Here is a 12868-nt window from a genome sequence, read left to right as displayed (position 1 = left end):
GATTTGCATAAATATAGCACTATTTTCCTTGGTTGAAGCTTCTGAAAAATCTTCCTCCTGTTGTCTCCTCGTCTTGTCTGTGTCCAATTTCCTTTGTTTTTGCGCATCTCGTATATACTCCCCTGCCCCTTCCTTATATAGAAACCCTTATTTTTCTTCCACATATTGATGTCCAACAAGACCTTCACAAGTACCAAGCTTTCAAGACCAGAAACGATACAACGCGCAACGCGTTCGCACGTGTACCGGATCTTGCCAGGGTGAGGGTGGCCTTTGTAGGGCAGAACGCCCTTACGGAGCCGGGGGCATCGAGTGATGACTCTCAAGTAGAGTACCAGTCTTTCCTCATGATCTTGCCCAAGTCAGAGTTGCCCTTATTGGGAAACAACTTCCGGGTTTCTTCGCGTGATCTTTCAATTCATTTTCGACGATGGATTCTTCAACTTTCAGTCTCTTCGTGGGTCAAGGTGCAAAGACAAACTTCATTCCGCACATATCATTTGCAGCCTGGCGTTGGAGACGCACACCTTGCTGATGGAGTCACCGAACGAGCATGACATGAGTGACGGAGTAAGTTCACATCAACCCATGTACTTGGATGAATGCAACTGATGCTGAGATCTCATACACCAGGATCACTGGACGTTGACATGCGAAACGACACTCACATGGTCAAGACGGATACCCAGTCAGGATCTCTGTGGACCATTGGTAGATACTAGGAGGTATGTCACTCATTCAGTTCACCAAGGCACTACTAACAAATGACCAGGCAGTCCTCCCATTTAGCGGCGTTGTCTTCTCGAAAACCACCATGGTGGTTGCGCTAGTGCTACTATCCTCACCACTAGTAAAATGCAACGGTCCATCTGCGGTTCGCAACCTTTGCCTAGGATCAGCTGTTTCAATAATCCGTCGATCCCTGGAGAATGAACCTTGCAGAAGCCACTGATTCGCATCCCCGGTGGTGTCTCCGAGAGGTGGTGGAGATACTCAACGACAGAGAATCTGGACAAAAACAATGGCGCAGAGGACAGACCCGCGAACCTCGCTAAGGTTCTGGAAATCGGCAACAAAGCCAGGGGGTTCCAGATCGCAATAACAATGCATACTGTTCGACAATGGATGCACTCTGGGGTTGTCTTTCCGTTATGAACTTGACAGTTCCCCAAGCCTCCGACGAGTCGTTTTCTGTTGGCAGAAACGTATCGCGTGGCTTTGTTTCAATTCTCTCACGCCGCGTTGCATTTTATTGTTGCTTCGGTTGAGCCGATGGCCCTCAACAGACCGGCACAGGAGGGATGCAACCAATTATCATTGGCTTGAATATCATAGGCTGGGAAGGGAACGGACCACCACAATCTTGCTGTCTGGATATTTAGTGCAGGATGGTGAAGGAGATAGAGAAGATGGTGTCTACTCTACGGTACCAGCTCCTGCCGAGCATTAGCTCCCCGAATGCGACTGACAACCCAAAGCTGCAAACGAAGGATCGATGCCGATAACAATTTTTCGCGCAACACATTCGACCCACAAAAGTTCGTCGAGGCAGGCCCTGATGCAATGAAACTGGTTGAACTTTTCGCAGACGTTGCGAAAGGTGGCGCTGAGGTCTGGGATGCCTGGGATGAAATGATCGAGCCTGAGCTCTCGCTTCAGCCGAACGAGATGTGCGTTGGAATTCAGCTCGCACAGAATATGCTGATTATTCCGTGCAATGCGCACTGGACATTATATGCCATGTCGCTGGTCGCATGGGCGGGCTTATCGGGGGCATCGCAGTGTGTTCAAAGATACAACACTGCGAGATAGGTATGGCGAGCGGACTTCCATGGAGACGATATGTGAATCAGAAATTCGGCATGTGGATTTCACAATCACCCCCTCAACGCTGAGCCGGCCAATATAACGAGCCCAGCACTGTTGTCTCAAGATAGGGCAATGCGCCCTCACAGATCCGGTGAGCTGGTCAGCAACGTTTAAGCGCACACCTTTAAGACACCGGGGTGGACATCTTGCGTCAACCGATAAGTCTGCTGGTTCTGGTGAACAATCCTGCCACAGCATTGATTGTTTGGACGGTACGTCACAATCTATTGTCGGCTCTATTCGGCCCAATCGACCGAAGAAACTAACCGTCATCTTGTTTAGGCATTCAATCGCCATGACCCCTACATATATGCTAGAATCATATACCAACATGTTGCAAACCGCTTTCGGATTGACCTCTTCCAGACAAAGCCAGTCGGGGCCAAGCATACTGCGGGCAAAGAGGGCACCTTGGATCCTGACCGGCATGGTGGATCTAATCATGGAGAAAGGTTTTACCTGCCACCGGGCATTCATATCCTGTTCCATTCATGTTGTACTTGTTATTCGACTAATCTGTGCTGCCAACCATCGCACCACAGGGGATCTAGGTGGTCGCAATGAAACCTTGTCCACAAATCTCACCCAAAGATCGATATCCTGGTCGAAATGCGGCGGTCTTTGGGGAGGTTTTGAATATCGACACGGGGTGTCAAATCGACATATGTCCCGCACGAATTGTTCGGCACTTTCAGTCTCGCCGCGGTTTCCACAGGGCTAAGAGATACCCAGGAACACTGAACACTGCAGTATTCCAGCTTAGATGGAGACCGTGCCAGAAGTGTCAGAAGTGCGAGAAGTGCGAGAAGTGCGAGAAGTGCCAGAGTCCCAGAGCCACTGTTTTCGGGGTGTGATTATGCATTCGTTTATCCACGAATGTGTGAATTCCTGGGCCTGCCCGTCCTTAGAACATTTGCTACTTCACTGTCTTGTCAAAATCATGCCACGAACGGACTTTCCGACTTTTTTTTCCCGCTGATAAGCTACACTTCGAATAAGGAACCGGTTTGCCAACCTCGAGAATTTATCCCTGCCAGATTCATTGCCGGGAAAAGGCCCGGAATACGCAAATTGGCTGATGTTTGAGTTTGAGATCCTGAGACGCAAACGGTGCACCATTGTCCGGTCTTGAATGAGTTACAACCTGAGCGCGGATTTCGAAGGTTCCGTGACGAATCTTAAGTGAGTTGGCGACTGAGTTGTCTTCCGCGCAGTTCACGCATTGTGGATAAGTGAATTGTAACAAAAAGGACGCAAAGGACAGTTGTTCAGAGGACATTGACTTTGTGATCTTCCTCCTGTGTCTGCTCCATCCGATCGTGCTGAGTTAATCTCCACTGCACGACGCCTGTGTTGCATTTTCCCAGCGTCAATGGACAAGAATGCCTTGCTGGCGGACTCAGCCGTCATTGTTTGTGAATGCTATGTAGCATTCAATTCCCAACAACCAGTGCTATACATCCAACGGTGTCCTTCAAGCTGTGACGAATTGCGGTGCTAGAGAGATTTCTGAAAGCAAACAATAGCCTTGGAATCTCATCTTGAACTTGATTTCATCAGATCTGTTTGTCTCGATCAGCTCCCAGATTGCTTCGAATCACCACCCTTTATTAGAATACAGCTCAACTGTATTGGCTCTTCGCTTATGATTTGGAATTCCTTGAGTCGCAATACTACACCAAGGCCACACGACATATGGGCCAAAGAAGAAGGTTTCTCCAACTCGGCAGGTTCGGCTGCTATTATCTCCATGTTGCAACACCTCTCGAGAGATCCCGAGTCCTATACTGCCTGGAATGTTTTATCTGACTGCGACTCATTTGTGGCCTGTTTCGAGTCTAAAGACGGCCACAACCGAGGAGACGGAGGCCTATGTTATCGAGTCTCTTTGGAAGAATGCCCGAGGGGTTTCTCGACGGACAAATGGATAAACGTCAACTTTAAAAGACTGGTCAGAGACAGAGAATATTCAACCGACAATGTTGGCGTGTTCTTGATCTCGTCGGGTCCCGAATCGGTGGCGTGAACAGAGCGAATAGAGAAACTGGAGACATTGAGAGTTGGAACGGAGACCTTTCACCTGGAAGTACAATCGTCTGGATCAAGTCTAAGCCCAGTCTTTGTTCTTAAAGGACGTCAATGAGATGAGCTGCGCTCGTGACAAGTATGAGCTGCCCGATTCATACAATCCACCGTGAAAGCTGACAACATTGAACAGGTTCAGCATAGTCCACGATCTGTCGCCTATGATAAGCTTTGACTGACGCAACGTCGGTATCGACTTTGGCACAGTCACCAACTTATGATTGATTTCGGTATCGCCGCCCTGAATGAGCAGCAAGTAACAGTTTAGCCAAGAGATTCTGGGTCATGGTTTCGCTGAAGCTTGCACTTCCATTCAGGCTTCATACATCCGGATTTGGCGGGAGTCCAAACATTCATCAACCGGCTTCGCTACAGAGGATGGAATGATAGTCTGTGACTTCTGTTTCTGCTGTCCGAAGAAAGTCCATGTGAGCTGACGGAGTCTTGCTTCACAAATCAGCTGCCAATGTCTTGATGTCGATATTTTGGCAATAATCTGTTCGATCTGTTCATTTCAACAGTACAATCATACTCGCCTCCGATGGTCTTTCTAGGAGGATACTCGAAGTCACGGTACGCTTGCCACAACTGTCACCTACACTCACACCTCAGACTATCGCTCTTTCCAAGCCAGCATTATCCTCCAAACCACATGACGGCCCACATGGTATTTTGCAACCATGAAACCGGAAGATTAACCGCGCCAGCGGTTCTTTGGTAGATTGGCAGAACTCTGCCGGATACCGCAGAACCAGTCGGCTCTTTTAGATGTCCTTATACAAACAATCCTGAGAAGCCGCAGGACAACGGCTATAGACCGAATTTTGAATATGACATTTGCGCAACACGGAGAATGACACGTGTGGTGACCATGTTTCCCTGAAAGGAGATTTGAGCAAATCACTTGTTGTGCAGTATCCTCCTGCGCAATATTTCTCGACTTGTTATGTCCGCCCCACGATCCCATCACAGGAAGGGCTGAGGAAAGAATGTGTCGCTCGGACAGGGATCAGGAGCCTCTTGTTCCCTCCTACACAGCCCTGATCTGACGTATCATTCCTTAGACGGTGCCAGTATCGGGCCTGATCGTGATTAGCCGATACATTCGGCGAAATATACAGCATGTATAATGATCAGGAGCTGGAAGAAACGGTCAAACCAACGGGGTCATTCAGTGCAGTGTCCGAGCCAAGGAGCGCGGAAGATTTGGTGATCCTGTCATCCTGAAAGCCCAGCACGCAAAATGGAGCCACATGTGCAGGGGATAATATTGGTGATTGCGCCAAAGGGGCTTCTAGCGTACTGGAAAGAGGAGCTTGCGTCGAACATAGACCTTGCTAGTGGACTTGGAATGGAGGTCCTGTGGGGTCACAGCGACTGGGAGAATCACCCCGGCTACTTTAGTGGTTTCGAAACTCAGGGGAGCCAGTGTAAGTTTTGGGTTGCTCTTCCTTTCGGGCATCAAGGATCTCGTGAAAAATATGGTTGTCTACCCCTATTGCCTGGTCAATGCACTGTGTCCTCTTCGACGATATTGCAGTGCGGCATTATGCTCTGGAGAACCTGCACCGTTTCTACTCCGTGGGAAAATCAACCAGCATGCACGGTTCCCGATCAACTCGTGGGGTTTCTGCTCAACCAGAAGCAGCACAGCCACGAACACGAGTGCCCTCCTGTCTGTGCGATCGCGGCCCAAGAACGGAAGCGCAATTCATAGAAGGAGCCCGCAGCTTGTACGCGCAGGAAGCCACCAGTCGATTCAGGGTCGTAAATTAGGCACTGCACCGGCCCAAGCGAACAAGAAAACATAGCTCCCAGCTTCTGGGCATGCGAGGCGGCGACTTGCTATTGATGAAAATGAACTCGATCGCGTGATACAGTCTACCCGATCTCGCCAGGCATATCAATTCTTTCATGAAGATGGGAGATCAGAAATACCCACAGGTCCAAAAGTTCACCCCGCGATCCGCCTCACCGATGTATTTGTTCATTCTTGCTACCAAACGGCACCTCATCAAGCATCCGTCTTTCGTGCATTTCCCAACTTTTGTTGTTATGATACGGCTACATCACACAGGCATTCATCCGGAGCAACACATCCGGAGCCTACTATCTGGTCCTTCCAATAACGACACACATTTAGCCATCTCAAGGCCTATCTTCTGCTCCCTCTCTTAACCCATCCTGTCCCGGTCCTTATTCCAACCTAGATCCTGGGCCTTCGCGCAGTTGAAAGCGTATCATGGGGCCCAATTCGAAAAGCCGAAGAACATACGATATCCCTACAAGTGAGTCCAACTACAATTCCGCCAGCCCGTGCATCATTATGGAGATCTTGAACAAAGCCTCTCAGGTGTCAGAGGTACTCCAACCCGAGCAATATTTCGTGTGTCGGAAACGGATTACAGCAAGTGTTTTGAATGCTCAGCAAAGCCCTCTAACGATGTCTTTCCCCAATTAAAGATGTCGGAGTATTAGGAACAACGTTTCCAAGTACCGGCCACATCTGGTCCTGGATTAGAAAGGCATAGAGGTGGGATGTGGTTTGGCAGCTCTGTGCGTGGGGTCTGGTGCATTAGCGACTTTGTCCTAGCATTCAAGGCGCTGCTCTATCATCCGCAATCCCCGTGACAGATGAACATATAATGGAGAAGGCTCAGTGAGTCTCTTCCCGGTGTCGTCCTCCCGCGCTTTTCGCACATCTCTGTTCTTGGCTCTGCGTCCAGAAGATTACCATTCGCTGAGTCAACTGAGATGTCATACCGTCGCGCTTGGCTAGGAACACCTGTATTACTGTGGCGGTTATGAGATTTGCGCAGCGCCACGGCTGGGTTTGTGTCAAAGGAGGTCGTGGTTAGTATTGGCGTCTCAAGTGTACGTCAGAATCTAGGAAGGGAGCGACACCTGTGGCTGATCCTAGATGAATGAACGGGTACGCTCGGCAAAGCGCTGCCCAGAAAACGATAACCTGGTGTGGAAATACGGAAACACCATGAGCTATGAATCTGTGGTCCGAGTTGCCGTTTTTACCAGCTACTCCAGCATTTATCTGTCATCGTTGAACCTATATCGCTTTTATCGAATTCTCGCGAGTCTGAAAACCTGGTCCGGAACCAGAAGGCATGCTCAAAGCCTGCAAACATACGGGTTTCGAATCCAGAGCCACAGACTGTCAAAGAAAATTCCAATTTTTCGAGGCTAGGATTTCAGAAGACGTGAGTTATCACCGCAGGACTGGAGAGCGTTCAACAAGGCATCAGCTGTTTCGATCTCCTATGGATGAAATTGCGAACGACCTATCCTTAACATCTGATCCACGCGGTATTTATCTTGTAACTGATTGACTTCTCTATAAGTTTGGGCTTGAGTGGCTTCAGTTGGGAGTTACGCTGATTTTAGTACTGGGAAAATATCAATAGAAAGAGCCGAGATAATTGATACAATTACCTGAAGTAGCCCACGATGTTTCTTTCTGCGATGTAGTGAAGGCCGGGCCGGGTCTGTTTGGTTGAGAGTAGCAGGATAAGTTCGACGTCGTCTTTTTGTTGGGAGCAGCCTTCCGCATTAGGTGGGAATTTCTAGGAAGAGTTCAATTGACAGAGAGGAATGTGATCTTGTTGGTTAAGAGTGTGTAGTGGAATGAGTGAATGAATTCCCACACCCTCTTGTTGGCCTAAGGCTACTGCGTGGTCCACCCAGTTGGTACCTTCCTTTTCTCTCACTTTCTCCCTCTCTCAGTCTTTACATCTCTTCCCACCCTCTGGTTTTCTGTTGTCATCAACCACCTTGAAGAGAACCAGAATGCCACCCTCCGGTCATCGCAATACTATCGCTAGATTCATAATCAAGGGTCCTACCCAGCGGAGACAACCGCCCCAGCCAGACGCCCCACGCTGAAAATCAAAAAGGTACGAAACCCTCATCTGATCACACAGACAGCGGACTTGCTAAACAATTATCCTGACTAGACAGCAAGCGCCAAAATACAATGCCTACCGTCTAGCTGCCGCCTGAGAATGAATATACCCTGCGTGAGGGTCCTTCTGAAGCATCCTGCCTTGACACCTAGATGCGTTGGCGAAACTCACTCGGATTGAGAAACCCTTGGTGAGTTCAGCCCCGATCTGTCTCTCTGTCTCCAACTCATGAAGGCGATCTAATACTGATATTTTGTATGCATTTCTGAGTCAGTCGTGCACTTGTCACTCCATGTACGGGGGGTGTAGTCACTTGCGCTACTTTGTTTCGCCGGTTGATGATTGGGGCACAGACAGTTTCCGTCATTGCGGAAATGGGAGGCAATGTGCCTTCGCTTCGCGAAGCCCGCACCCCCTATGCACGGTTCCAAGATGCTATTACAGCAATCTGAACCATCGGGGGTGCGGGGGGTGCTGGTTCAAGACAATGGCCTCGAGGGAAGCCTTAAGGGATACGGTGCTATGGGTCTCTCCTCTTGCTGGCTGGTCGGTCTCTGCTGTGACCAGTGAAACGTGAGGTTTCGCCGCACAGGTAAGTGAGCCTATCGCATCATGCTTCAATACTAGATTCCCTGAGATAGTTGCTGATCGAAAACGACAGATTGAGGGCGCAAAGAAGCTTAAAATCGTCATCTTCGGCGAGGAAATGCGATTCAAATCAATGCCCTTGATCTGATGTTTTGCAAAGAACTCACTTTTCTTGATAACACGGGCACTTGATGTCTTTCCAACCAGCCAATAGAGCTCCCGAACAGGCATCAATGCCTCACCTGTTTGCTGCCTTTTGCTGGGAATTAAATCTCAAACTCGTTACTCCATAGGCGTGAAATGATCTATGAAACCCACCAATTCTTTAACCCGCTGATGGTTTTTCAAATGAAGTAATGATCTGCGTTGCTACTGTATCGAGGTATGAGATCGCGCTTGGTGGACCACAGCTTGGTTCATGGCCTTCGACGTTCTCCGCAACTGCGGAAAATGAGAGCGAAAGGAGCCACGAAAGTCTGATGATATCAATCTACTGCCAGGAGGTGAAGATCATTAACTGTTATGGGTTAGTCGGCACGGGTCTAGTAAGCACCTAACGGCATCCTGTTCTCTTGACCTTCAATTTAAATTTAAAATGAAGGGAAATTAAATATCGGTCAGCCAAGCCCCTGATGCAAAGTACAATTCACACGTACACAGTAGTTCCATGTTCCACGAAGGGAACCTTCCGGGCGCATTGCAACATGAAACAGAATGAGCGATAAAGAACAACGCCTCGCGAGATGTCACCCCCTGAGGAAGGGATCGACGCGCCCTACGGCTCAACGGACAAAAGTCACAAAACATCGTGGCTCTGTCGCGGCTCTGGGGGCCAAAAAGCTCCGCTTCCAGGGCGGAGCTCGTGCGAGCCTCGTGTGAAACTCTTACTGTTGGCATTAAGGCTTCCTTGGCATGTCCATCAGTGGATGCGATCCTCGTCCCTGACTGTTCCCAAGCCTTCCATAACTGGCTGGGCGATGCTATTAGATCATGGCTCGTGTGGCAGGTGGATGTTATTGGACGCGATCGCGGATCTAGAGACGACGAGACCCATGGGGCCATGGATCTCGAGGGTCTGGGGCTGTGGCCGTGACACGGTGACAGATAGGGGTGTTGCCAACTTGACGTTGGGTATAAGTATCCCTTGCCGTCCGTGTAGCTTTCTTTGATGGCCGATATCATCATACGCATATAGTTCTCACCCCCTTTGTCCGTCCTTGGATTCTCTACCACCAATCTGCACAGTACGATTCCAACCTTTTAAACCAACAATAAAGTCGAGTACTTCAAGATGTCACACGACGAAAAAGTCTGCTCCAGTACGTCTTACCTCCTACTCACCCATTCCTTGCTTTGCCTTTCTAACATGCCATCTTGACAGCTCCTGTCCCTCTCTACGAAAATCAACCTCGCTCCCAACCTGAATTCCAACAACCTACTCCTATCCACCCCCCAACCGCACACATGGCTCCTCCCATGCAGCCCCCAGTCTGGCAGCCCGGCATGCCGCACCCGAGTGGTTACAACACATCATCGCCACTTCACACCCTCCAACGGGGACCAGCCCCGGTTGATTGTCCGGTCTGCAGCTATCGGGAAATGACACGCGTGGAGGCCGAATCGGGAAATACGACGCAGTATGTATTACAATGGGAGCTGGGTGGATTTGATTAGAAGACTGGCTAACGATGATAAAGTGGATGGGCGGCCGTCATCTGCTGCTGCTTTTGTCTAGGATGCATTCCTTACCTACTTTCCTCGCTGAAAGATGTTAATCATTTCTGTGGCAAGTGCGGAACTATGCTGGCGACGTATCATGCGAGCGGAAGGACCGAGGTACATCAGACTGTGAGGGAGTGAGGAGTTAGATCATTGGGAGCTGGGAGTTTGGTATTTTGAGAGGCTTTTATGTGCGTGTGATACCATTTGATTGATTGATTATGTGTTTATATGGATGCAATGGGCTTTCGGGTTAGATCGAGATGATAAGATTACGGTCGCATTATCATGTTTGGCTGAATAAGACCAAGACTAGAAAGGGAAGCGAGAGAGAAGACCAACGATATCATTAAGCTAGATGGTATCTAAACATTACATACTTGAGTAACAGAACCCTATGAGCGCCATCCATCCCGACGCTGAATATATACAAACCCAACAGGTCAAAACCGTCAACTATTCCTTTGCAATCGAACTCGACCGCTTCACATACCCTTCCCCATCCATCTCCATCAACTGCCTCGAATTACTCAATTCCACACCTCCCATCTCCCCGGGCAACTCAACCGGCAGGCCCGTACCAGGCGGACGATACGCTTGAGCACCATCTGCATATCTCGAGGCCCCATCAGACGAGGCCACCAGTGTCGTCGCCTCCGTCATTTGCGGGCCGTTCGACGAGCCCGTTGCACCGCCATGTGAATACCCATATCCAGAACCAGGAGGATGGCCAGAGCGAGAACCTGCGTGTGTCTCCTGCGGTGCTGTATCCGACGCCACGCCCGCGCCAGATTCATCAATCGATCGAGGTTTCCGTCGGCCCCAGAGGAAAAACAACGTCGCGAGGACAGAAACACCTGCTACAGCGCCTATCACGATTCCTGCGATCGCGCCGCCCGACAATGATCCTCCACCCGAATCATCGTCGGAATCCGCATCGCTCGTCGGTGTCGGTGTCGGTGTCGAGACCCCCGTCCTCGTCGCGGAGCTAGAGTCCGCAGTCGTACTAGCCTGTCTATCACTTGTCGTCCCCGTCTCACTCGAACTCGAACTCGTCCTTGTCTCCGTAATAAACTCCTCCTGGACATCCTTCGGCATAACATAGACATCATACGCCGAGAGATTCCTCGACGCCGATTTGCGCCACTGCGTGTGTTCGCATTCCCACCCGATCATATTCTCGCATGCGGCCTCGCCCCAGATCCGAAGACACCAGGCGCCTTCGGGGTCCCAGGAGAACTCCTCGCCTTTTTCGTGGTAGATGCGGACGCATTTGGCGGGTTTGGATTCGTGGACGACGTTGGGGCCGGATTCGTTACGCCAGACGAAGGTCCAGGAGTGGGCGGTTTTGGTGAGGAGGAGGATGAGTGTGATAAGGGAGAAGGAGAGCGATGCAGGGATCATCTTGGAAATGGAGGTATAGATCCAGATAGAGATATAGGCGCCGGCGCAGATGCGCAGATGGGGGGAAGGGAAAAAGCGACGTCGAGATGCCACTCACACTGCATCAGTTGAATACCGGGAGATCTTAAGCACAGAGTGGGGAATGGCAGGTCATGCCAATATATTCTACCAGATTGACCTAACCTGGTCAGGCTCAGGGGGGGGGGAAGGAGTGGGGAATAGGCCCCAGATGCAGGAATCATTGCGGGCTAGACAGCCGAGCATGATGTCTTCCCCTGTCAGATTCATCATAAAGCCAGCCGGTCGTATCGATCCCAGCGATTAGTCAATGTTTTATTTCCAGAGAAGGAACGAGTTGCGGCTCAGGAGGGTACACAGGACTCTGAAATCCAGGGCAAGTTGGACATCATTGGCCTGGCTCAAGGCCCGAGCCTTGTCGGGAGAAGGCGAGTGGGGAGGAGAGACTGGAGAAAATCTGATTGTTCATCTAAATCTCTGGGCTCTGCAGGATGGAACGTCGCACGGGGGACTGATTGGTGGTGGGTGGGCGAATACGAGCAGGACGGGATTTAGTTTCTTGGTTTCTCACTCGAGATTTGGGGTCGTTGCTTAAGATCTTCTGGGGCCGTTTGGGATCTGTTGTTTTAGACGTAAGTCGAGTGCCACGTGCTTTAGGAGCCCGGGACTATCATGCCTTCGGTGGATATTGTCGACATAGCAAGGGAGAGAAAACACTAGGGCATGAATTAGACCCTGCCCTGGAATTTCTTCATTTATTTCTGGAATTTGTAGGAGATTGCGGCCTGAGATAACCAGCAAGGCGTGTTGTACTTTGGGAATTCATGAAAGCCAAATTAGGCAAGAAATTATGTATGAAAAGGCGTGTTTAAATGATGACGGTAATTCAATTCTTTATGAAGAAGGGTAAATTACATGTATAGGCTTTGAATCCCTTGACGAATCTATGTAGACTGAGGCTCATCATATTAGAGACCAAAACGAAAGGATAAAAAAGCAGCATAAAGCACGCACAGCGATAGCATCTCATCCAGCTTCTAGGAATAATAATGACTGTACAGTGGAAGGCGACTTTATACGTGAACCAAGGGATAAAGTGAGGAGGTCGGACACTACACAACTGACGAAGGCTATTGTTGGAAAGGCTAACACCACTTATGAAGGTAGATCGGATAGATCTTGCATCACAATCGTTGACACTCCCCATGATTCCCCACTAATTTATTTTTAATGGATATGAAGAGGCTTCCCCTTAGCAGACTAAAGCG

The 12868-nt window shown here is 49.7% G+C and overlaps 2 protein-coding genes across 2 annotated transcripts; one reads left to right on the top strand and one right to left on the bottom strand.

Annotated features, from left to right (window-relative positions):
- Positions 1-9750: 9750 nt before the first annotated feature.
- LDX57_011643 (uncharacterized protein) lies at positions 9751-10133 on the top strand (the record flags this gene model as incomplete). The annotated part of the gene is made up of 2 exons (XM_046093387.1): positions 9751-9778; positions 9841-10133. 2 exons carry the CDS (start codon positions 9751-9753, stop codon positions 10131-10133), a joined length of 321 nt encoding a protein of 106 aa, XP_045949365.1.
- Positions 10134-10509: 376 nt separating this feature from the next.
- On the bottom strand, positions 10510-11698 carry LDX57_011642 (EGFR-like transmembrane domain-containing protein). Its single transcript, XM_046093386.1, has one exon. It carries the CDS (start codon positions 11580-11582, stop codon positions 10635-10637), a length of 948 nt encoding a protein of 315 aa, XP_045949364.1. The 5' UTR covers positions 11583-11698; the 3' UTR covers positions 10510-10634.
- Between the last annotated feature and the right edge of the window lie 1170 nt (positions 11699-12868).

Source organism: Aspergillus melleus (genome assembly GCF_016097325.1).
Source record: "Aspergillus melleus strain CBS 546.65 chromosome Unknown contig7, whole genome shotgun sequence".
Taxonomy (NCBI): domain Eukaryota; kingdom Fungi; phylum Ascomycota; class Eurotiomycetes; order Eurotiales; family Aspergillaceae; genus Aspergillus; species Aspergillus melleus.
The sequence above is the reverse complement of the archived record's forward strand: the minus strand, read 5'-3'. Positions and strand labels throughout refer to the sequence as shown.